Genomic DNA, 26,217 nt, shown 5'->3' with positions numbered 1-26,217 from the left:
CATGCCACACTGCAGCGTGTGCTGTACAGCAGCGTGTGCAGTACTGCAGCGTGTGCTGTACAGCAGCGTGCCACACTGCAGCATGTGCTGTACAGCAGCATGCCACACTGCAGCGTGTGCTGTACAGCAGCGTGTGCAGTACTGCAGCGTGCCACACCGCAGCATGTGCTGTACAGCAGCGTGTGCCATACTGCAGCGTGTGCCGCACTGTTTTCCCAACAGGCCAACCTTCCCCATACTTACCTCTATTGTTCTCACACTACCTACACTAAACTACTTACTCAAAAATTCTGCTTTGCTTCCACATTTGCTTTGGCCTCTACCAAAATGTTGAGGCCTTTGGCAAGACTGCCAAAACTTTAGGCCCCATGTCCCTGTAAGTGGCTGCATCATTTTACGTTCCTTTAAGGGCCAATAGCGCTTCAGATTATCAGCATCCCCTCCACTTAGGGGGCTCCAAACTCATGGGCAGAATGGTATGTCCCGCGGACAGGGGTGTGCCTGAGCTGATTGAGTGTAAAATCGTGCAAGATGAAGTCATCGTGCACTCGCACGATATTTCGCTCGGCAGGCATGGGCTAAAGTCAGGAGTGTGGCCGCCGACAACTGAGTGGGCAATTAAGCCCATTAACAGCGCAATTGTCTGCGATTTCTCATGGCCCTTCCAACCTGACGGTCAGCGGACGGGCTAATCGGCCAGGCGGCCTTTACATTTTTCATCAGACCTCATCCAAGGGGCGGGATAAAACCTCCGTTATGCAATAAAATAAAAATACCTGTGGGCAGCATCTTTATGAGGTATGCTTTCAGGTGCTTTGATCGTGATGCGTGGCCATTTTTGTTCAGCTTTTTGCGCCTTTATTTAAATTATTTGCAGGTCTGCAGCTCCGAGGCAGCTGTCTGCCTTCAGGGAGCTCTTTCACAGCGCTCACTCGCACCCGCGATGATGTCATCACCTGCTCTCTTCCCGTCGTCACCCAGCAGCGCTGAGCTTTTCAGTGTGCATTTCACCGTTAATTGGCCGGCCAGCACGAAATCGCGGTTGGGGATTGATTGTGGTCGGCGGTCCATTTCCCAGTGCTCCCGGGCCAGCCAATCGAGGACGTGGTGCATCGCTGACTAGGGATTGCCTATCCCTAATTCCCCTGTTCAGAGGGCATTGCTGTGGGTCTGGAATCACATGTGGGCCAGACCAGGTAAGGACAGCAGATTTCCTTCCCAAACGGACATTAGTGTCCCAGATGGTGGGATTTTATGAAAATCAGCAATAGTTTCATGGTCATCGTTAGAATTAATTCCAGATATTTATGGAATTCAAATTCCACCACCTGCCATGGTGGGAATCGAACCTGGATTTCCAGAGCATTATCCTGGGTCGCTGGATTACCAGCCCAGTGACAATATCACTATGCCTCCCCTAAATTGCAGGTCAAGAGTTAGCCTTGGGTATCATTTGAGGGTCCATCTCAGAAGACTGACAGTCACCAATTTCTAATTTCCTTGAATATTGAAGTTACTTCAGGTAGCCCATTGGTACATGGTGGTAAAATGGCCTGCCATGTCACTGAGTGGCACACTGCCATTGTCCCAGTGCAACTCCTTACTGCTAATCTCTGCAGTAACTCGGTTACTGATAGGAACTGGGCAGCTAGGGCAGGACAGAATCCCAGAAAGGGCAGAGGCATCAGAAGGCAAAGCAACCCTTGCCACCTTCAGGAATCACCTTGGCAATTGGTTCAACGTCAATGTTGGTAACAAGAAGGCACACCTTAGAGTCAGGTCATTCAAGGGCGATGTCAGGAAGTACTTCTTCACACAACGGGTGGTGGAAATCTGGAACACTCTTCCCTAAAAAAAAACTGCTAACTGGGGGTCATTTTTAAAAAAAATTATTCATGGGATGTGGGCATTGCTGGCTAGGCCAGCATTTATTGCCCATCCCTAGTTGCCCTTGAGAAGGTGGTGGTGAGCTGCCTTCTTGAACCGCTGCAGTCCATGTGGTGTAGGTACACCCACAGTGCTGTTAGAGAGGGAGTTCTAGGATTTTGACTCAGAGACAGTGAAGGAACAGCGAAGTAGTTCCAAGTAAGGATGGTGTGTGACTTGGAGGGGAACTTCCAGATGGTGGTGTTCCTATGCACCTGCTGCCCTTGTCCTTCTGGATGGTAGCAGTTGTGGGTTTGGAAGGTGCTGTCTAAGGAGCCTTGGGTGAGTTTCTGCAGTGCATCTTGTGGATGGTACAATTGAAAATTGAATATTTCAAAACCGTTATTGATAGCTTTTTGTTAAGCAAGGGTTTTAAGGGTTAGGGAAACAAGGCCGGTGGATGGAGCTTAGATGCAACCAGCCATGGTCGAACTGAATAGCACAGCAGACTCGAGGGGCTGAATGACCCACTCCGGTACTTATGTTCCTAACAGGAAGCAGGTTACCAGCTTGCATATCAATTGGGGAATAGTTTGAGGAATAGAGAGGCACCTGAAGGAAGGTGGAAATAACTTTTAAATTGGGGCTAACAACATTATTACAATCATTAAAAGTTTGAAGGAAGATTCATGACAACTTGGCTTCGAAATTGTTACTCAAGGGGGGAAAAGGGATGTTGATATTTGAGCTAATTACAGGAAGATAGTTTATTTTGACTTTGTGAATTCTTAGAACTTCCTTTTTCAATTATTAATGTTACAGCCAACTGCTTTAGAAACTCTCATCCGATGAATATCGTTAACATTCAAGCTGACAAGAGTTTGGCACATTTCCAAAAAAATATATCATTGAACACTTACAAGAGTCAAAATTGTCCACAGCATTGCATTTGAATACTGGGCCAATAAACGTAGTCAACTGTGGCACTTCACAGCTCCACATCATTTCCACCAAATCCAAGCTAATCAAATAACAACTTTCCAAAACCATCCCATCCATGATTTTGCGGAGGTGTTGAGTTTAATAATTGCACAAAGATACATAATTGGCATTCTCTCAAAAGATTGCAACTAATACTGTCAAACAACAGTCTACCTGTCACTTTCCTCAATTTGAAAATCAAGCCTAGCTTGGCTCAGTTTTTAGCACTCTTGTCCCTCGAGTCAGAAGATGTGGGTTCAAGCTCCACTCGAGACTTGAGCGCAAAATCCAGCTGGTACTCCAGTGCAGTGCTGAAGAAGTGCTGCAGTGTCAGAGGTGCCATTAAATTGATGCTTCATATCTGCCCTCTCAGATGGAAGTAACTTGTACCATGGTATTAGGGAGAGCAGGGGAGCTCACCCAGTATCCTGGCCCATATTGATCACTCAACCAACATAAAAAATGATTATCTGGTCATTTTCACATTGCTACCTGAGGGAGTTTGCTGTGTGCAAATTGGCTGCCGTGTTTCCCACATTGTAATGGTGATTACGCTGCAAAAGTACATAATTAGCTGTAAAGTGCCATATAAATGCTTTTTTCTTACTTTGCAAATAGATTACTCCAATAATATCCAAACATTATCTAAAAGCTGGATAATCAAGATAAAATACGGCAGCAATTCAGACGGTGAGCCTGTACAGTTATGGCAGATGTCACAGCAGAGTCACAAAGCCAAAGACAAGCAGGTAAATGTTAAACCATCAAGCAGGCGAGCGTGCTGGGTCACCGAGAGGCCCTGGACAAATTGCAGGCCAGGCCTCATTACTGTGCTGCCATTGGCCGACAAAACGGCAGGCCCCTCCAGTTCACCATTTCGAGGCGGCACAGCATTAAGCAGCCTGGAGATCAAACCAGCCAGAGCTGAAAGAAAGGAGGGTGTGTTCCAAGTTGAGAGGAGCCCAAGAGTATTCTTCTGAAGCCTGGAGGACCCTGCTGCGCCTCATGTCCCAATGGAAATGATTTTGCGATGACCAGACTTGTTCCTCTTTGGCTGGATCGCCAGTTAAAACGTATGCAGCCTAGTTGCTTCTCAAAACGGCGACTGGGGGTATAATGTACCACATCAGGCCTCGGCTACCATATTAAAAGGGCCCCGCACCAACAGAACCAAGTGGACAGTCTGGCCGCCCTTTCAGGCTGGTGTCAGCTGGGACAAGATGGAGAATGGGGCAACATGTGTTTCTGGGTGGTTTGCGGGATGCTGTCACCCTGATTGCCAGTAGCAATCAGCCACTCGGTCGTTAAGGAAATGGAGATTTTCAGCATAACTTCCAACAATTCCCAGAGGTACCGAGGAATCTCCTTCCATTATGTTTCGCTCAAAAGCCACGGGACATCAGGATTACAAAGAGAGAGGAAACCCTGTGCATTTTCTTCATGAAGCAGCAGCTTACCTACATTAGGTAAGTGATCATAGTATCGGAGATTGTTAACGAAGAGATTTATTATATTAAGATATTGCAACTGAAGCTTAAAGTCTGCTGTACCGTATCTGAAGCTATTACCTGACAGAACACTGGCCCCCTTGAAGACTGTACGTTGCAATAATATCACCTACCAGAAAGGCAATTACACTTCTCTGGGCAGATTGCCATTCAAAGCAGCTCTGGATGTACTGGAGTGTATTCCATATCGCCATTGTGAGGTTTCGAACACGCCGTACGTTCCTCGTTAATGTCTGTGAACATCAAACAAACGGAATGAGGATGATGGTTGCAGTCTATCTGCAGTGGGTCAATTTGTGTTTGCTTCCTCCGCACTAATGATTCAGTAGGAAGCGATCTGGTTCCATAGCAGGCACCACTGAATGGTCAGACAGGAACAAAGATTCTGCTGTGCTTTCCTCTCCCCTCTTCTTCCTGCCCCTCCACCCTTTCAATTTTTGGTTGAGACATTAAACCAAAGCCCCCTCTGTCCTCTCCAGTGGATGCAAAAGACCCCATGCCAGTATATCAAAGAGTAGTAGATTTTTCCCAATGTCCTGGCCAATATTTATCCATTAACCAACTTCCAGAGATTGTGAAGGGTGCTATACGAAAGTGAGTTCTCTCTTTTCTTTAATCAATGCCACGAAACTGGGGTCAGGTGGCAGTCTGGCCAACGAGCTCCTTCCTCCACACACCTCCTCAATATAATGCATATTTTGACACCATCTGTTAGTGTTGTCAATGTTAGCACAGAAACAGATGCTTCACTTGACTACAAAATGCAGGATGATCTCCATCTCTTGTGTCAAGGCTTCAATGTTTTCTGTCTAGCCACAATAATAAGCCCTCCTTTACCTGCATTGACATTTATTTTACCCCTTGAGGGAGAAGTTACAAAAAGAGCCGTTTCAAAGAATCCAACTCAAGTTCGTAATAAGGAGGTAGGCCAGTCATAGCTCAAAATGAATAAGTAAAAGGGGCATTTTCTTCAAAGTGTGACAGAATTTTCCTTTTGTTAGTTTCCACAAACCCCAAATACAAGCATGGAGAAGGGATGATGGTTGCTGAGGCAAGCCTAGGATGTCCATATGGAATTTAAATGACTTTTCTTGAAATACCAGAAAGAGAAATATTACATTTTCGCACTATTTTGTGGAACCAAATGACTTTACAATGCAAAATGTCTACGTGGCAAAGTAGAGGAAAATCAACCCCAGTGTTACTAACCCTAAACCTAATGTCTTTAGAACTTTCATTAGCTTATCTAATCGCAGAACTAGGAAAGCTGCAAATTCTCATAATGGAGTACTCTATCTGTCTGAGTATGAGAATTGAAAAGTGACCCTTTTATCGCAAGTATCAGTGTTGCATTAAGCAACTGGTTAGGTTCACATTGCAGTAGTTAATAGTTCTGTCAAATGGAGCTGGAGATTGTAAGCCACCAGTGGTTCCAATATTGCTTCCGCCAACCCACTCTCAACCCCCATCAGTTCCCGGTGCAGCACAGGGCTAGATGTGTGGATTCAGGTTGCTTTTGCTGAATGCTGGCGTGCACATGACTGGCCGAACGGTCTCCTCTGTGCTGGAACTATTTTATGATAGGTCACTTGTGCGGCCCTGATAGTGAAATGAGGTTCTGGCATCCACTTCCAACCCCAGATTCTGAAATTCACTGTGAAAACTCATGCTGCCCAAGTTCCTGCTACAATTCCCAAGTCCTTGAGTGGCTTTGCTTTCCAGAACACCTAAGTTCAGTCTGCAAACACAGTCATTTTAATTCTCTACCTTGGTCCCACACTGAGCTTTCTTTCCTTGCCCTGTTACAGTGTTCCATAGGACCATCAAAAGGTTACAGTGCAGAAAGAGGCCATTCAACCTATCGTGGCTGCGCCAGCCATAAAAAGAGGAAAAAGAAGCAGCTAATTTTTAACCCCACTTTCCAGCACCCAGTCCGTAGCCTTGTAGGTTCCAGCACTTCAGGTGCAGATCCAGGTGCCTCTTAAATGAGTTGAGCATTTCGGCCTCAACCACCAACTTAGGCAGTGAATTCCAGACGTCTACCACCCTTTGTTTTTCCTCATGTCCCCTCTAATCCTTCTACCAATCACCTGAAATCCATGCCCCCTGGTATCTGAGCTAGGGGAAACACGTCTTTCCTGTCTACCCTACCAAGGCCCCTTATAATTTTGTATACCTCAATTAGGGTTACCCCTCAGCCTCCTCTGTTCTAACTGTTCTAAGGAAAACAACCCAAGCCTATCCAACCTGTCCACATTGCTGCAATTTTCAAGCCTTGGTAACATTTGTATAAGTCTCCTCTGTACTCTCTCCAGAGCAATTATGTCCTTCCTGTAATGTGGTGACCAGAACTGTACATAAAATTCCAGCTGTGGCCTATTAACCAGCATTTTATACAGTTCCATCGTTACATCCCTGCTTTTGTATTCAATACCTCACCCAATAAAGGAAAGCATTCCATGTGCTTTCTTTACTGCCTTATCCACCTGTCCTGCCACCTTCAGGGACCTGTGGACATGCACCCCAAGGTTTTTCACTTCCTCAACCCCTCTCAACATCCTCCCATTTATTAAGTATTCCCTTGCTTTGTTTGCCCTTCCCAAATACATTACCTCACACTTCTCTGGATTGAATTCCATTTGCCACTTTTCCGCCCACTCAATCAAACCATTGATATCATTCTGGAGTTGACAGCTATCCTCTTCACTATCAACTACGTGGCCAATTTTTGTGTCATCTGCACATTTCTTAATCATGCCTCCCACATTTCAGTCCAAATCATTAATATAAACAACAAACAAGGGCCCCAACACTGAGCCCTGCGGAACACCACTGGAAACTACTTTCCACTTGCAAAAACATGAGTGTTTCCTGTCACTGAGCCAATTTTGGATCCAACTCGCCACCTTCCCCTCTATCCAATGGGATCTCACTCCAGAGTTCCAGTGAGACCCAGCGCATGCTTGAGGAGCAGGACCTTATCTTTCAACTTGGCACTCTGCGGCCTTCTGCACTCAACATGGAGCTCAACAACTTTAGATCAACAATCTCTGCCTCAATCTTGTCCTGTGTGTTTTTTTCCTCTTAGTTTTTTGCTTTGCTAAGTTAGTCTTGTCTGATTTCTTTCTTTATTCCTTCATGTTACATTCGTATGGTTTATATGTAGGCGTCCAAGGTTCATTTAGAAATTTTGTTCCTTTATTATACCCATTACCACTCTCTTTGGCTGTTACACCATCTCCCCTGGTCTCCACCCTATCACAGACCTTCTCTTCCATTCTTCCTGCCCACTCTCCCTTCCACTAGTTTAAAAACTTTTATGTTTCTACCTTTCTTCAGTTCCGATGAAAGGTCATCGACCTTAAATGTAACTCTGTTTCTCTCCGGGGATGTGGCCTGACCTGCTGGGTTTTCCCAGCATTTTTTGTTCTTATTTCAGACTTCCAACATTCACAGTATTCTACAAGAGAAGCTCTTTAACAGAGGTTTATGAGGCTGCGGAAAGCAGAGTGAGTGATCGAAGCAGGGGCCATGGAGTGGGTGTAATGAACTTCAGCTTCACTACCTAAACTGTAACCTGGTTGACTGAGTGCCTTCCCCTTGCATCCTGTTTGTGTGTTATAATCTCAAGTCATTCTATGTGGAAAAATAACAATCAAGAAGTTTCCCAAATAAAACAAAGGTATTAAAAAGACCTCACAAATGTGCAGAACGTGGGAGAGCTAATCATTCACTATATTAAGAGCTTGCAACATGACCTGGAATTTGGTGTAAAGGGGTACAGTGAGACCTGGGGGTACGTATACACAAATCTCAGAGTTGTTAAAAAAGCTTTCGAGATCTTTGGTTTTACACAAAGTAAGGCAGAGTGCAAAAGCAAGGGGGCTTCCTAAAACACTGTTTTGGCTCTGGCTGGAGTATTGAATCCAATTCTAAGCACCGCACTTTAGGAAAAATTTCAAAGGCTTAGTGAGGGTGCAGATGAGAATGACTTGACTGATAACAAGGTTGAGAGACTTCAGTGGAAACGATAGCAGGAACTGAGGTTGTTGTCCCCAGAGTAGAGTAAAGTTGAAACAAGATTTACTAGAGTTGTTCAAAATCATGACGGGTTTTGACAGAGTAAATAAGGAGAATCCATTTCCATTGCCAGAAACGTTGATAACCAGAGACGCAGATTTAAAATACTTGGCAAAAGAACTGGAGGCGATGTGAGTTCAAAGAATAATTGAGAAGCCATAAATTTACAAATTACAGCTGTTAATGTAAAACATTTAAATACCTTTTTTGAAAACTTGGTATTTTCTTCTTGGTTCCTCGGTTCTTTGGGTGTAAATGTTCGGAGACTCGCTTTAATCTGAGAAAGTTTATAAAAAAATGAGCATTTTCAGAAAACTTTGTACCACGCGTTGGGAACAAGACAAAGCAAATCTGGCGGTAATTCACCAACCTTGTGTTTCTAATGGAAGCCATACTGATAGTGTGGGTTCAAGCTGGGCTACAACACTACAGGACTAATTCTCTAATAATAACGCTACTTTTTTCAAGAAACACATTCACAGCCAAAGGTTGAATTGCAGTGTGACTTACATCGAAAATAAGCTATGCTCCCTTTGAACAAGGGGGAGGCGATGGCGTAGTGGTATTGTCACTGGACTGGTAATTCAAAGACCCAGAGTAATGCTCTGGGGACTGGGGTTCAAATCCCACCACTGCAGATGATGAAATCTGAATTAAATAAACATATGGAATTTAAAAAGTCTAATGATGACCATGAAACCATTGCCAATTGGCGTAAAAGCCCATCTGGATCACTAATGTCCTTTAAGGAAGGAAATCTCCTACTCTTACCTGGTCTGGCCTACATGTGGCTCCAGATCCACAGCAATGTGGTTGACTCTTAAATGCCCTCTGAACAAGGGCAGTTAGGGATGGGCAATAAAAAAATGCTGGCCTAGCCAACACCGCCTACATCACATGAATGAATTTTTAAAAATGACTCCCATCTGACAGCACCATAAATTTATCCTCCTGTTCAATGATTATTGTGGTAACTATGGTTTTATCTGATGTAAGAAGAATGTTATGATATTGTGTAACCAACAGTGGAACAGCGCTGGCCAAATAGTGTCAGCATTGCTCTCTGCTCTTCTGACATGTGGAATGTTTCTCAATTTGTGACATTGCTATTCTAGCGCTGGTAGTTTGTTGGAAGTCAGTAGTCTGCCAAGTGAGCAGCAGAAGTATGTAGATAGCGTTTGGTGTAGAAGCACACATGTGTCGCTGCTGAGTACCTTGTAAATAAACAGAATGTATACCACCTAAGAAGTGTCCGCAGAACTACTCTATCTAAAGTATCAACTCGGTCACCTCGCAACAGGCGTGCAAGTGTGACTCACAAGTCACAACAGTTATCCAAAGCACTGTGGGATACAACTGTTGCCATCCATAATTTCACCACAATAATCAGTTGTGTACAAACAGGAAATCCTGATTTGTGCCAGCTCCAATCTCTTTACTAAAAGGAAAGCATCGGAGGAATTACAACCTTCTGCTCCTCCCTTCATATTATTACACTGGGACAAATGTGTCCCTGTGACATGACCAAACAACCAATCCAAGAACTCAAAGATAGAAGGGAGCGAGGTCCCAGGCCACTGGCAACTGCAAGCTCAACAGACAATTCAGCGATGCTGAAGAGTCAGAGCCTCAGAGTTATATCTTCACCCATTTCCTCACTGCAGAACTCGGCCTCAAGAGGCATTCTTTGCTGCTTAGGCCCCATTTAGTCAGTGAGTGGCCCCCCAATCTTCCATACATCTCTACCCCTTCACTTGGACGAGCTTCACACCTCATGCAGGTTAACTCATCGAATCGCCGAATCTTGGCTTTCAGAGAATTTGCTTCATTTGGGATTTGGTTCTTGGCAAAGAATTATCTCTAAATCAGCTGTGGGAGCACTGGGCAAATGGTGGCAGCATTGCTCTCTGCTCTTCTGACATGTGGAATATTTCTCCATTTGTGACATTGCTACTCTGAACTGAAGTTCTTCTCAAATCTTTCAAGAGACAGGTGGCTTCCTACTCCTTGAAAGAAATGAAAATAAAAATCTAAATAGGGTGGAAGTGTAAAGGATTCACCAATCACATTCTGTGAGTCTCTAGTCCCAGTGGGACAAGAGCTGATTTATGAACAAAAGCATCCTGTGTTCTAAGAAGCTCAAAAGGAGTCAGGAGTGAGTGTAAGTTCTAACCAAGTCTTAGATCGCAGTTCCTTCTGCCTTACACATGTCAGACCTTTCCAATATCTAACTCTTTTTCTTTTACTGTGGTTCCAAAGAAACAGTAACAACTACGTTAAACACAAAGCAAAATTACACAACTGCAACCTGGAATTTCTGGAAAGCTTCACATAACTCTGGTGGAAGAGCGGAGTTTTACTGTTTTTAACCAGCATCCCAGCACCCCCAGGAAAATCGGGATTTAGGTCCAAGCATGACCACCCTTGATTTTCCTCTATTGAGCGCTGCGGCGCTCCCCCTGCCAAAACCCCATTTTGCTCATTTGCATAGCTCTGCCCACCATTTTACAACCCAGGAATGCAGATTTCTAGCTTCCATGCTTGTTCTGAAGAAATGTAAAATTTGGTGCAGCACAGCCACTATTTCTGGTTTCATAATGCGTTTTTTTTAAATGCTTCTTCCTGAAACCATCGTTGTATTTTCTATATCTCTGAATGAATTTTTGTGGATGGAAACGTGCGATGTTAAAAAGGGAAAAGCTTCCACAAGTGCAATTTCTTAACTGTGCCGCGTTTAATGTGTTTAAACAATGGTTTGATAGCTTCAAACCATAACATCAATAATATAACGGAGGACTCAAAGAAGCAAGGTGGTGCCTTTACCACCCTTTCCATGGGCCTTGATTGTTCACACTGATTTCTGATCATTTTACCCCAGTTTTTACACTCCGGGTTAAGTTATTCAGATTCTCAGGGGATTCCGACATAAATTGCCATTGGCAAAAAAATCAGCATTAAAAAAAGTGCAAATTTTGGCCTATCACCGTTGGCACCCATTCAGGAAATGCCAACATGGCTTCACTTGAGGAAATGAGGCATTTCCTGCAAAATTAAACGCCAAAGTTGTATTAGTTTTATATATACCATTGCTGCACTTTAGGCAAAACATTGATTTTGCCTTTGGCAAATTCACAGCAAGCTCACTTTGTGTGCCCAAACCCTCAAACATTAAACAGTCATGAAACACAAGGTATGGTCGCTGGTATGATAAAAGATGTGAAAATTACATAATTTACTATGAATGACTAAAATCTATATTTGGAATGAGGCATATTTAACCATCAGAGTTGCTCGCGTCTGTCTGTCATTACTTATGGCCCAAATCTTCCGGGGAGCAGCAATTATCATCAAAGTGCCGCTCCGCTTGAACATCCCCCCCCTCCAGTTTGATGCTGCTCAACAATTTTTTTTGCCAAGTCTTCCAAAGCCAGCCTTCACCAGAAACGCTGAGAGCAGCAGTCCTCAAAGAGCTCTGCTGCATCGGAGCAGAGTCAGGGGGGTGGGGGGTGAGGGGAAGACAGGAAACACCCCTTTGAGGGCCGGAAGATGGGTGAGGTAAGTGGGCATGGTAGGTGAGGTAAGTAGGTACAATGGGCGAGGTGGCAGGTGGATTGAGGTGGTAGTTGGGTCTGGGGGATAATTTCGTGGTCGGGGGAGGGTGGTAGATAGCTGAGTGATTGGGGAATAGCCGGGTGGGGGCGAGGCAGGTAACTGCGAGTGTTTGGAGTCTCAGTTCTGGACTTACCCAGGAGTTAACACTATTTTTTTTTTGTCTTACATTTCCTGGTAACTATCCAGGTAAGTACAGTGGAACCGTCTGAAGGCTCAGACTCTAATTCAGACGCTACAGAGGGATCCCAGGGAGCACGGGTCTTGCCCATTGGAAGTTGAAACTTCCCGGGAAATTCCCACATGGGTCAGCGCGTCAGGGCTTCCACAGGGTCCTGCTGTGCATCTCTGGCTGTGTATCCAGTCTCCGATGATCCAGCGACTAGATGATTTGGTCTGATATAACAGTGGAGCGCTAACATTCCATGTCAATAAAATTCAGCGAAGCACCAAATTAATAGAAGAGATCCAGTTCACTCGCAACCCAAAGAAAACCTTAAAGCACTTCTCACATTCCTAAACTGTTTATTTTTACTCTATTAAATACAATAAATATAAACAATTAAAACCTATTCATGAATAGAGATGTCATATGATTAGTTATATAACAGAGTTACCAGCGAGCCATTATTCGTTCAGCAACAGAGAATTGTTGGTGTTACCAAATAGCAACAGTAGGATACTACTGGATTAGCAGCCTTTCAGGCTTCATAACAACAGCATGGTTTTTTTAGAGATTGAGTATGAGTTTCCAAAGGTCTACCCTACAGAAACAGCAGCAGGAACTGCGTGTAAATGTATTTAATCGACAGCCCGTTGTGTTCAGAGAATTGGTCTCTATAATTCACCTGTAAAACACTGCTTTCAATGATCAAAGAAAGTAAAATGTTTCAGAAAAGTGACTAAAATGGTTTCAAGCTTTTATGGGCAATGCCAGCGTCAAGGACAAAGGCAGCAGGTGCTCGAGAGCACCATTACCTCCAAGCCATACACCATCCTGACATAGGAAACATGTCGGCCGTTTCTTCATCGTAGCTGGGTCAAGATGTTGCAACCCCCAACGGAACTGCCCTGTGGGAGCACCTTCACCAAAGAGCACCACAGTGGTGCAAGAAGGTGGCTTGCCACCACCTTCTCAAGGTTAACAAAGGATCAGCAATAAATGGGGGCCTTGCCAGTGACGCCCATATCCAAAGAATGAATTTTTAAAAAATTAAACTGGCAATTTTACTGCAAGTTCTGCACATTTTAATACTGCTGGATATACTTGCTAGGACACTTGAACAGCATAGGAAATGGTATAGGCCGTTCAGATCTTCAAGCTGTTCCAACGCCATTCAATTGTCATGGCTAAATTAGATGAATAGCATGTAACTTCTGTAATTTTTTTTTAAAAAGCTACAAATGATGTTGGGTTGCTAGTGACAGCATTTAGTCACAGAGACAGCACCATACAAGCAGGGTTTACAGATTTATGCTTTGTTACAGAATGGTCCATTGAAAGGGATGCAATGTGTTCACCATCGTTATAGTTATTGTGAACTTCTGGCCATGTCTCCGCTAAGGTAAGTTAGTGAAAGATGATTATACTCACAGACTGTTCAAAAGGGTTACAAACAAACTTGTGTTACAGTATTCTCACTCTCACTCACCGGGTTATAGATTATATCCATCTGCAAGTAAAGGACTCCTTTCTCTGGTCTGCCCAGCTTTCTGTTCTTCAGAATATAGGCAGTCTGTTGACCATTCTTGACCTAGAGTCACAAAGCAGAATATTCACTGGAAGCAGGACTTAACAATGAAATCTCATACTATCACTAGCTTGTGAAAATGGAAGTGACTGGATCAACACTAGGGTTGCCAGCCCTCGAGGACTGGTCTGGAGTCTCCAGGAATTGAAGATCAATCTCCAGGACACTGCTATGTGCAACCCTGCAGAAAAATCATCAGGACATTTAAGAAGATAGTTTTTTTTAAATTTTCTATGAGCATGTCTCTTTACCAGATATTAAAATATTGAAAATGGTGAAAAAAAACAGTTTTGCTGACAGTCAAGCGTCATCCAATTGAGTAATGAGTCTTTTTGCTTTCCAATTAGCGTAGAAAGGCAGCACATCACAAGGATGGATGTGTTGGCCGATTAATGGCTGGAGCAGGGGGGCAGATCATGTGATGAAACCTCCAGGATTAGATTTAATCACAGTTAGCAACCCTAGTCAGCACAGTTACTGTGCATCCACACTCACTCAGCATTGGTGCAAAAGGGGTCTGGACAGAGTGGATAGAGAGAAATTGTTCCTACGTGTGAAAGGATCGAGAACGAGAGGGCGCAGGTTTAAATTAATTGGCAAAAGAAACAAAAGCGACATGAGGAAAAACTTATTCACGCAGACAGTGGTTAAGGTCTGGAAGGCACTGCCTGAGAGTGTGGTGGAGACAGATTCAATCGAAGCGTTCAAAAGGGAATGAGACTGCTGTATGAAAAGGAAGAAGGCACAGGGTTATGGAGAGAAGGCGTGGCAATGGCACTAAGCGAACTGCTCATTTGGAATTCTCACTCACGATGGCTGCAACATGAAAATCTTCAGCAACATGTCTCACTTTTCAGCAATATTCAAGTTCTGAACTACCAGGTGACCATGTGAAATAAAAATATTGGACGAGCAAACTTCTTTGTTTATTGTTTGACTGGACGTGGGCTTCGCAAGCAAGGCTAGCATTTGTTGCCTATCCAATTATCCTTGAACCAAGTAGCTTGCTGAGCCATTTCACAGGGCAGTTGAGAGTCTGCCACACTGCTGTGGGTCTGGAGTCACACATCGGCCAGACCAGGTAAGGAATGGCAGATTACGTTAAAGGACACTGATGAATCAGATGGGTTTTTAACGACAATCAATGATAGTTTCATGGTCACCATTACTGAGACTAGCTTTATATTTCAGATTTAAATAATTGATTTTAAATTCTACCAGCTGCTGCAGTGGGATTTGAACCTATGTCTCCAGAGGATTAGCCTGAGCATCTGGATTACTGGTTCAGTGACATTACCATTATCACTATAATCACTTCTCTCCAAATGGGATCAAGGGGGCAGAAGATGTATCTCATGGACATCCTGAGCTCAGGGAGGGCATGAGAGGAGATAGGAGAGAAACTAGAGAAATATGTGAGATCGGGGTTAGGGCCGGGGGAGCATGAATGAAGTTTGGCCAGGTGGGCTAGTGGAAAAGAGGGACTCAACAGAGGCAACTGATCAAATGGTCTCAATCTTAGTGAAGAAAGTCCATGAGCTCCTCACACTTATAATAGGGGGTAAGGGTTGAGGAGACAGGGGAGCAGCATTTCAGAAAACATTTTGCAGTAGAGAAAAAGAAGCTAGGGTTTATCTTTGTGTAAAAGCAAAACACTGTGGACGCTGGATATCTGAAATAAAAACAGAAAATGCTGGAAAATCTCAACACGTCTGACAGCATCGGTGGAGAGAGAAACAGAGTTAACATTTCAAGTCCGTACGACTCTTCTTCAGAGCTAAAGGGAAGTAGGAATATGATGGATTTTATACTGTTTAAGAGGGGGTGGAGCAGGTGGAACAAGATAAAAGGTCAGGCAGTTAAGGAGAGATTGACAAAGATATCATGTCATTATCTTTGCATCCCAGGATGATACTGGGATATTGAAGCAGTTTTGGGAGAGAAGAACAGGACCCTTTAATACTTAAATAAAAACAGAAAATGTTGCAAATACTCAGCGGATGGGGCAGCATCGGTGGAAAGAGGAATAAAGTTAATGTTTCAGCTCAATGACCTTCCGCCAGAGCCTGACATTGCCTTTATGTGGTCCAACCAGATCTGGTGATGAATGGCTGCACCAGTTGTCCGTCATATACATTCAAGGATTTCACAGATTTATGGAAGTGGAGATGATGGTTGAATTGGGGAATGATCAGGGTGATTTTTTTTCATTCGTTCATGGGATGTGGGCGTTGCTGGCTAGGCTAGCATTTACTGTCCATCCCTAATTGCCCTTGAGAAGGTGGTGGTGAGCTGCCTTCTTGAACCGCTGCAGTCTATGTGGTGTGGATACACCCACAGTGCTGTTGGGAAGGGAGTTCCAGGACTTTGACCCAGCAACAGTGAAGGAACAGCGATATATTTCCAAGTCAGGATGGTGTGTGACTTGGAGGGGAACTTCCAGGTGGTGGTGTTCCCATGTCTCTGCTGCCCTTGTTCTTCTAGATGGTAGTGGTCATGGGTTTGGAAGGTGCTGTCTAAGGCGCCTTGGTAAGTTCCTGCAGTGCACCTTGTAAATGGTATAATTGAAAGCTGAAAATTTCAAAACTGTTATTGATAGCTTTTTGTTAGGCAAGGGTTTTAAAGGTTAGGGAAACAAGGAGCCTTGATGAGTTGCTGCTGTGCATCTTGTAGATGGGACATGTTGCTGCAACTGTGCATTGGTGTTGGGGGTAGTGAATGTTAAGTGGTGGTAGACGTATCAAGCGGGCTGCTTTGTCCTGAAAATAGTGTGGAGCTTGAGTGTTGTGGGAGCTGCACTCATTCAGGCAAGTGGAGAGTATTTCATCACACTCCTGACTTGCGCCTTGTAGATGGTAGGCAGGCTTTGCTGATTCAGGTGGTGAGTTACTCTGCAGGGTTTCAAGGCTTTGACCTGCTCTTGTAGCCACAGTATTTATATGGCTGGTCGAGTTCAGTTTCTGGTCAATGGTAACCCCCAGCATGTTGATAGCAGGGGATTCAGTGATGGTAATGCCATTCAATGTGGAGGGGCAATGGTTAGATTACCTCTTTTTGGAGACGGTCATTAGCTGGCATTGTGTGGTGCAAATATTAAGAGAGAGTAATGGTTTAAAGAGAAATAGAGCTTTAAATGTGGATGTGAGGATGTGGTTAAGATGATCAGTAGCAATAGAAAAGTGGAGGCACAAAGGGAAATGGGAACAGGAGAGGGAAAGGGGATATGGGTGGAGGCAATACAAGAAAGTGATCAGAGATGGCCTTGAGTAGCGATTTCACGAGATGGTAAGGTCAAAGGAGTGTCTATAACTGTAGCTGGCATTTTCCGGCCTTGCCGTGGTGGGATTCCCCATGGAGGGCCATTCAAATCCCCATCGACTTCGGTGGGAGCAGAAAATCCCGCTGTATGAGTTGGTGGGTTTACATGGAGGGAGAGGTTAAGGGAGGAAACGAGGGCAGTGAACTCAGAGGAGAGAGAGCATTATGAGCAGAAACGACGTTTCAAATCACCGAGGATGAGAAATCGCTCAGTGCAGATGTTGAGGAAGAAAAATAGAGAAGGTATCCCGGTGAGAAAGTTGTCATGGTACACGGGCAGTAGAGAACAAGGGTTTTAAATGGGAAGTGGGGATGATTCTCTGATATGTTGCTGGTTTCCATGACTTTGTAATAAGTTTTGAAGGTACTTAGCCTTTCCAGGTAATTGTAGTAGCAAGGTTTGACCCTGTGCTGGCAATTTATAGTGAGCAGTAACTGAACCTGTTTTTTTTTTTACCTATTCTACTATATGATGTCTAGGCCCAGAAATTCCTCAAGCCTTCTGACATTAGACTGCTGGAGTTTGTGGGGTCAAAGCAGGTCACTTTAATTACATTAGCCAAATAGCCACTTCCACCACCTCCGGTGTTTCTCTGGCGCTTTCTGTCTGCTGTTATCAGTTTGGTCCTGTCTTCTTTCCACTTCCCCTCAATGAGATATTGTAAAACGTGTCAGCATTTCATGAGCTCAGGTCAGTTTGGATCTAATCAACTAGAAGTAAAGGCTAACTTGCTCATTCCATCTCCACTCCTAAAAGGATTAACTGGTAATAACCCACTCCCTGGAGAAAAGCAACTTAGAAATTCACTGTGCAATACGCTATGGTCTATATATGTCACAGTTTAGCAGGTGGAGGACACACAGTTGAAGTGTGAATGAGTTTGTTCTTGAAGACAGGGTGCTGTGCTTAAATTGTGAGGGTCAAGGGCTGATGAGCAGAACAAACTTAACTTCTCCAACTGTGACCTTAGCCACCTTGGGCTTATACAGTAGAAGGGTCATAAGTTACACATAATAAACCAGTGAAGTTGTAGCCTTTTTAAGCACTGTTGCCTGTCAGCAGCTCTTAAGCAAGAGTCTGAAGATAATTATAGGGCAGTGGGAGTCTCACCCACTTGCCATAAGTGAAGGGCTTTTTCATATCACACAGATGATTATGGGCTTAGTGCAGAAAAAAATGATGATCACAAATATCTGTAAATATCTGTAACTAAAACTGACAACAGTAACAGGATATGTTGAGCTTACGGAAAGCAAGGGTATTGCAACTTTGCCAAGAAAGTCTGGTGGCTTGTCTCCATCTTCATCAAAGACCGTTACCTCAAGGACATCATGGATGTCCCTAATATTACTGCAAAAAGGACAGGAGGAGGCAATTAGAAAATATGTACATGCACAGTATGTCAGACCTTTCACTATAAATTTCTGATCAGGCTGATGTTCTTTTAATTACACAGAAGTTTAGGATGCGGTTAAATTTGCCCTGAAGGTTACTTTTTTCATAATGGTTATAGATAATTTCAGATATTACTTGTCATGAATTGAGAACGAGATTTAATGCTGCCTGCAGAACAACTGAATCGACTGGTCAATGACAGGAGTAATTAAACATTACATGGGCTTTCACCGTTTCTGGTGGCATGAGGGGAGACAGAGTGGGAAATGCATTTTTTTCTCAAATCGGTGGGCAATTTTGGCATCCGCTCGCTTTCTGTATTGTCAGAGACTGGCAGGATGCCATCAGATTGGCAACCTGACATCATCACGCTGTATTTGACATAAGCACATGGCGGTGACCCACCTATAAAATCCAACCCAATGAGTTGATCATGCATCGGCGCTACAGCATGTTAATAACCACCATCTTACATTTAAGCTGAAAAGAAAACCATCCTCTTTTTTCCAACATCAGTTCAAACAAGCAGGTACAGCTTCCCAGTTAATTTCACTGTAACTTACAATGAGAAGACTTTGTTCCATTCAGGATTGAGGTTCTTGTACACTGTGTGGGTTAGTAGTTTATCATTCCCCAACTCCAGAACACAGAATGGATCACTTTTTCCTATATGACAGAATAAGATATTCATTGGTTTAAAAGAAAAACCATGGAGCATATATTGAACGCTTAAGATGAATTGTTTAAGGGTGTGGAGGTACTGGGGAAGTGCAAAGATTCACAAGAATGACACTAGAACATCAAGGTTATAAATATCAGAGAATGTGAAAGTTGAGGTATGTCCTGGGTGAGGTCTTCAAAATTCTGAGGGTGTTTGACAGAGACGTGGGGATGTTTCCCTTTGTGCAACAGTAGTTGAAGCCAATAGTATAGATATATTCAAGGAGAAACTAGACATGCACAAGACGGGGAAAGGAATAGAAGGATATGTTGATAGAGTTAGGTGAGACAGGGTGGAAAGAGGCTCATCTGGAGCGTAAACACCGACATAGACCAGAAATGGCCTGTTCCTGTATCTATTTAATTCTGTTAATGGCCAGCTGCAACTAAAGGCTGTGACCGTACTAGTTGGAGCACAGAATGATGAGAGTAATGCATTCAAAAATTTGATTTTCAAAGGACTATTGCCATCAGATGAACACATAATAACGTTCAAACTGCATGGGTCAAATGTTCCTGGGCCCGGGGTGGACAGGGTGGAGGTGGGAGGAGGGTGAGGTAAATAGCAGGCAGTCGCATTGGGAGGGCTGCCAGGCACGTTCTCACCTCCGTGGAGGTTTCCAGGGGGTGGGAGGGCTGCCAGGCACATTCTCACCTCCGTGGAGGTTTCCAGGGGGTGGGTCAGTAGGCAGATCAGTCGCTCACTGCAAAGTGGCAGGCAGCTAATCTGCACATATAAAGGAACCAATCAGGGTCCATTTATAGAGCTTGCTGGTATTTTGCTAGCGGTAGAGCGGGTCCCCTGCTGCGGGTCACCACCTCAATGGAGACGGCCTCCCTGCACCAGGCAGGGGAGCTATCGGAGCTGGAACATCATCAAGAGTGTTGCTGGCCCAAATGATGCTACCCGAGGGGTTTCCATCTGATTGGAGGGGCACGCCTGCTTGGTCCCTCTGAGATTTAACTTTAAACTTCGCCCTCACTTCCCTTGCCAAGGGACTTGAATTTTGAGGCATCCTATCAATCCCGGACTTACCTCAGCAGTGCCCAGCTCTTGGCTTGCCATGGCTGCAGGGTTGCTGGCATTCTGATTGGGCCTGCTGCATTAGGAGCCCAGGACAGTGAGCTTAGAGGAGGCCAAAATGGAAGCCTCCTCTGGGAGAATAGCTCTCCCAGCCTCAATGCTGTCAAACGTGAACTCAGGATGCCTATTTGGTCTCGACATCAGTGTCCTGAAGCCAGTAGGAAAATCCTGCCCTCCAATTCTAATGTTTCCAAATTCTTCTGTCACAACGGAGGTAACAATAGAATACATTCCACACAACTAAATTACAAATATTTACTGATCCCCATTTACAAAAAAAACTTGCATTTAGATAGCACCCTTCACAACCTCAGGACATCTCAAGGCAGCGACCATAAAAGGGATTCCCATGGTCTCCTATAAGAATGTAAATAATAAAAGGGTGGTAAAAGAAAGAATAGGGCCGATTAGGGACAAAAAAAGGGGACTCGTGTGTAGAGGCTGGAGAAATCGCGGAGATGTTAAACGAGTAATTTGCATCTGTCTTTACAAAGGAAGAAGATGCTACCCAGGACAAAGTGAGAGAGGAGGTAACTGATACCCTAGAAGAACTTACAATTGAGAGGAAGGTGGTGTTGGAAAGGCAGTCTTTACTTAAAATAGATAAGGTGCTGGGACCGGATAAGATGCATCCAAGGGTACTGAGGGAAGTGAGAGTGGAAATTTCAGAGGCATTAGTGATAATCTTCCAGTCTTCCTTAGACACAGGGGAGGTGCCAGAGGACTGGAGAATGTTACATCCTTGTTCAAAAAGGGGTGCAAGGATAAAGGATAAAGCTGGGAACTACAGGCCAGTCAGTTTGACCTCAGTGGCAGGGAAACTTCTGGGAACTATAGTACAGGATAAAATCAGTAATCATTTAGACAAGTGCAAAATAATTAAGGAAAGCCAGTATGGCTTCATTAAGAGAAAATTATGTTTAACTAACTTGGAGGAGTTTTTTTGAGGAGGTAACAGAGAAGGTTGATAAAGAAAACGCTGTTGATGTGGTGTATATGGATTTTCAACAGGCATTTGATACTGTGCCACTCAACAGACTTGTAAGCAAAATTCTAGGTAATGGAATAAAAGAGAAAGTAGATGCTTGACTGGTTAAGAAATTGGCTGAGTGACAGGAAACAGTGATTAGTGATAAATGGTTGTTTTTCAGATTGGAGGAAGGTTTGTAGTGAAGTTCCCCAGGGGACAGTGTTGGGATCCTTACTACTCCTGATCTATATTAATGACCTAGACAGTGGTGTGCAGGGCATAATTTCAAAATTTGTAGATGATACAAAGATTGGAAATGTTGTCAAATGTGATGGAGATAGTCTTGAACCTCAAAAGGACATAGACATGCTGGTGGATTGGGCAGGCAAGTGGCAGATGAAGTTCAATGCAGAGAGGTGTGAGGTGATTCATTTTGGCAGGAAAGATGTGGTGAGACAGTATAAAATAAAGGGAGAACCTCTAAAGGAAGTGCAGGAACAGAGGGACTTCGGTGTATATGTACATAGGTCATTGAAGATGGCAGGGCATGTTGAGAGAGCAGTTAATAAAGCATATAGTATCTTAGGCTTTATTAATAGGGGCATTGTGTGCAAGGGTAGGGAGGCCATATTGAATGTGTATAAGACGCTAGTTAGGACTCATCTGGAGTATTGTGTTCAGTTCTGGGCATCATACTTGAGGGAGGACCTGAAGGAATTGGGTGGGAACAAAGGAGATTCATAAGAATGATTTCCCGGATGAAGAACTATAGCTATGAGGATAGATTTGGGAGGTTGGGACTGTTTTCATTGGAGGAAAAGCGGCTAAGAGGAGACTTGATAGAGGTATTGAAGATCCTGAAGGATACGGACAGGGTAAACAGTGAGAAACTGTTCCTACTCAAGAGAACATCAAGAACTAGAGGGCACGAGTTCAAAGTAATTAGTGAAAGGAGTAAATGTGATGTGAGGAAGTTTTTTTTCACCCAGATGGTGGTTGGAGTCTGGAACAAACTTCCTTAAAGAGTGGTGAAGGTTGGTTCAATCGATGTATTCAAAAAGGAATTGAAAAGAGAGAATGTGCAAGGTTACGGGGCTAAGGCAGGGGAGTGGGACTAGGTGGAATGCTCTTTCAGAGACAGTGCAGACTCGATGGGACGAATGGCCTCCTTCTGCACTGTAAAGATACTGTGAAATATCCCAATAAATACTTCTGAAGTGCAGTGACTGTCGTAACCAAGGAAATTTGGTGGGCAATTTGCGCACATCAAGATGCCACAAACGACAATGTGTTAAAAACCAGATCGTTCATATTTAGGTACACATTGAGGGACAAATGTTGGCTGGTACACTGAGAATTCCTCTGCTCTTATTTCAGAATAGTGCCATGCGATCTAGCATCCTGAGTGGGCCGGCAGGAATTCGTTTTAACATTGCATGCTTTTCATTTCATCCTGACAATGCATCCACAACTATTTAACAATCAGTCTGTAACCTGTGCTTAGTTTCAACAGGTGATCGGGGTCCTGGGCCCCAAAGAAAATCCTGCCCAATGTTTCTAATATCATTCCAAGCTCTTCGTCCCAAATAAAGAATTATTGGAAATCCCAGTGCTGCACAAAAAGTCAACAAAAACCTAGAGATGAACATACTAAACAAACTCATATTTACAGTGAAAAATAAATGCTTTTTTTAAAAAAATAGATTAATTACAAATACATTTGAATCCTGGACCACGCATTATGAATTTACAGGAAAACATTGGTTGATTTGGGCTTCCAATCAGGCATTTAATGCTATGAAAGGAAGTGGGAATTTGGCAATTTTTTTTACATCAGTTGATACTAAAATATATTGTTTAGTTAAATGACCAGTAATGAAATCTCCTTGCATAAAGCAGGCAAGATTTAGAATTGGGGCCCTTCGAAGTTCATCTGGAGTTTCTCATCTCATAGTTTGACATGAGGTTGAAAAGGTCAACGACAGCTGAGAATCAATAAAGTCACTGAAGCAGACAAAATCCTCATGGAAATACTGAAACAATGTGGAGAAGTGCTCTTGGCACATGGCCTCATCTACCTCATCTGGAAGGAGGAGAGCATGCCAGGGGATCTCCGAGACGAAGTAATTGTGATCATCTTCCAAAAATGAGACAAGGCCAACTTTGGTAACTACAGAGGGGTATTCCCTGCTGTCTGCCACGGGGAAGGTCATTGCAAGAGTCCTTCTCAACCCGCCTTCTCCTCGTGGCTGAACAGCTCCGAATGGAGTCAGATTGCAGATCCTGTCCATCAAGAGAAAAAGTGGACATGATCTTCACAGCGAGGTAAGTCCAAGAGAAATGCAGAGGGCAGCAGCAACCTTTATTCATGGCCTTCTTTTCCTCATCAAGGCCTTCGACACTATCAACCGGGAGGGTTTGTGGAGCGTCTTCCTCAAATTTGGCTTCCCGTAGAAACTAGTCACCATCCTCCGCCCACTGCAAGATGACATGGAAGCTGTGATCCTTTCCAACTGATCTGCTCCAGACCCAGTACGAGTGCAAACTGGGGTCAAGCAAGGCTGTGTCATTGCACTAACATTCTTAACCATCTTACTTGCCACAACTCTCCACCCAATCTCCACAAAGCTCAGCTTTGAAGAAGATTCATACAGACTCGAAGTGTTAACTCTGTTTTTCTGTCCACAGATGCTGCCAGGCCTGCTGAGTTTTTCTAGCATTTTCTGTTTTTATTTCAGGTTTCCAGCATACACAGTATTTTGCTTTTATCCGTGATGCTCCCCGCTAGATTGGAGCCAATCTACTGGACGAGCAGGAAACTATTCAACCTATGACGCCTCCATGCCAGAACCAAGATCACCGTAGCCTCTGTCATCAAACTGCAGCACACTGACGACCCATGCGTGCGTGCACACTCAAGAGACCAAAACTAGCATTGATGCATTCACGGAGGCGAATGAAAGAAAAGGGCCTTAGGCTAAACATCCCGAAGACAAAGGTCCTCTACCAGCCTGCTCCTGCTGATAAAACACTGCCCTCTGACTATCAAGATCCACGGTGAACCATTGGACAATGTTGATCATTTCTCACACCTGGGGAACCTCCTCTCAGCAAAGGTAGGCATCGACGATGAAACTCAACATTTCTCTAGTATGCCAGCACCGCCTTCAGCCCTCTGAAGAAGTCAGTGTTTGATGCCAAAGACCTCAAACCCAGCACCAAGCTCGTGGTCTATAGGGCTGCAGTGCTACCTGCTCTGCTGTATGCATCAGAGACATGGACAACATACAGCAGACACCTTAAACCCCTGGAGAAATATCACCAGTGATGCCTCCACAAAACCCTGCAAATTCAATGGCAGGATAGGAGCTCCAATACCAGTGTCCTCTCTCAGGCCAACATCCCCAGTATATAGTTATGGTGTATATAAATATATGTTTATAGTTAATTGGTTAGGTTGGGCAGACCACATCACTCACACGCCTGACACAAGACTCCCAAAACAAGCTCACTAATCCGAGCTTTGCCATAGCAAGTGGTTACCAGGAGGGCAGAGGAAACGTTTCAGGGATGTCCTCAAAGCCTCCCTGAACAAATGCAACATCCCCACTGATTTGTGGGAACCTCTTGCTCAAGGCTGCCCAAGCTGGAGAAGCAGCACCCACGAAGGTGCCAACCACTTTGAACGTGCCCAACAAGCCCAGGTTGTTCATCAAACGCTACCTGCCCCACCTCTGGCAGAGCGTGCAGATCCAGAATTGGACTTTTTAGTCACCCCAGGATCCACAACCTCGGAGGGGAAGAAAGTTATCCTCGGTCCTCAGGGACTGCCGAGGAAGTGGTCTGCAGTTCTGGTTTCAGGAAGTCTCATGCAATTTTGTCTCAGATGTCCTCTCCCAAGGAAGACAACTCCAGTCTATTAGAAATTCAAATCCGTGCCCATCACAACACCTGGGTTGAATAATGTGGGGGTTGGGGTTGCAGATGTCTCTCAGTCACCCTGCTCCGACCCTGAAAGCAACTCAGTGTGAGGCCAACACGCTCTACGCCGACACCCCCACAGGGGAGAAGGGGGAGGTGGTGGTGGGCAGCTAAACAAGGACCAAGTGGGACTTCTGCCCCTCGCTGGGGAGGAAGTCTCACCCTCTGTAGCTGCCACTGGCCAACAGCTCCATCAGTCCTGATAGCGCCAGAAGCATGTCACTGGCAGCTTCCAGGGCTGCAGCAGAAGGAGGAGGTAGAAGGCACACGGACCCCTGGAGCAGGTAAGTCTGGGGCCCTGGGCTGGTAGGGTTTGGGTAGGTCGGAGGGGGTTGGGGAGGTGGTGCCTTTAAGGCTGCAGGCAGGTAGTAAGGAAGGAGGGAAGGAGAGGGGTTCAATCTTTGGTTGTGGGGGGGGGCGGTAGGCACCGCACAATCAGGACAAGAGCGAATCCTCCCTTCCTACCCACCCTGTGAAGAACTTTTTTTTAAAAATTGGCCTGCCCAGTTGCCCACACCAAAGGTTTTTAATGGCACGGACAGCGTGTGATCTGGGTCAGCTTGACAACAAGCCTCACTGGCCCTTGGTTACTTATTTGAATATGGCGGGCGGGTGCCGATTTTGGCACCCACCCACGCCCGATAATTCGGGAGTGATCTTCGGGGTTTGTGGGAAGGCGGTGGGGTGGGCGCCTGCCATATTTTACACACCCAGCACCCCCACCCCATGCCCAAAACAGACCTGGCGAGGGCATGGAAAATACAGTCCCATTTCAGCTCATGTAGTTTTTCCTCAAATGTAACCCCATTTCATTTAAAATCCACGGTAGACCACATGACATTTTCCACAGGAGGTTTACCTGTTTAGTCTCAACATCAAGTTAATACTACAATTATCATGGTTTACTTTCTGTCGGTGTATCTAAGTTGTTCCGTTGGACGAAGGCTGCCTCA

The 26,217-nt window shown here is 44.5% G+C and overlaps 1 protein-coding gene across 3 annotated transcripts in view; it reads right to left on the bottom strand.

Annotated features, from left to right (window-relative positions):
* Positions 1–26,217, bottom strand: part of LOC121270006 (multiple C2 and transmembrane domain-containing protein 2-like) — a 483,534-nt gene that overhangs the window by 157,667 nt on the left and 299,650 nt on the right. For all 3 annotated transcript variants that reach the window (XM_041175251.1, XM_041175254.1, XM_041175252.1), the window contains exons 13-17: positions 19,073–19,175; positions 18,362–18,464; positions 13,697–13,798; positions 8,638–8,712; positions 4,469–4,588 (exon numbers count right to left, since the gene is read on the bottom strand). In XM_041175251.1, the coding sequence (XP_041031185.1) occupies positions 4,469–4,588; positions 8,638–8,712; positions 13,697–13,798; positions 18,362–18,464; positions 19,073–19,175 (503 nt within the window). The remainder of the gene's footprint in view (positions 1–4,468; positions 4,589–8,637; positions 8,713–13,696; positions 13,799–18,361; positions 18,465–19,072; positions 19,176–26,217) is intronic.

The sequence above is a fragment of the Carcharodon carcharias genome, chromosome 26, assembly GCF_017639515.1.
Source record: "Carcharodon carcharias isolate sCarCar2 chromosome 26, sCarCar2.pri, whole genome shotgun sequence".
NCBI classification, from domain to species: domain Eukaryota; kingdom Metazoa; phylum Chordata; class Chondrichthyes; order Lamniformes; family Lamnidae; genus Carcharodon; species Carcharodon carcharias.
This window is presented reverse-complemented; position numbering and strand designations above follow the sequence as displayed.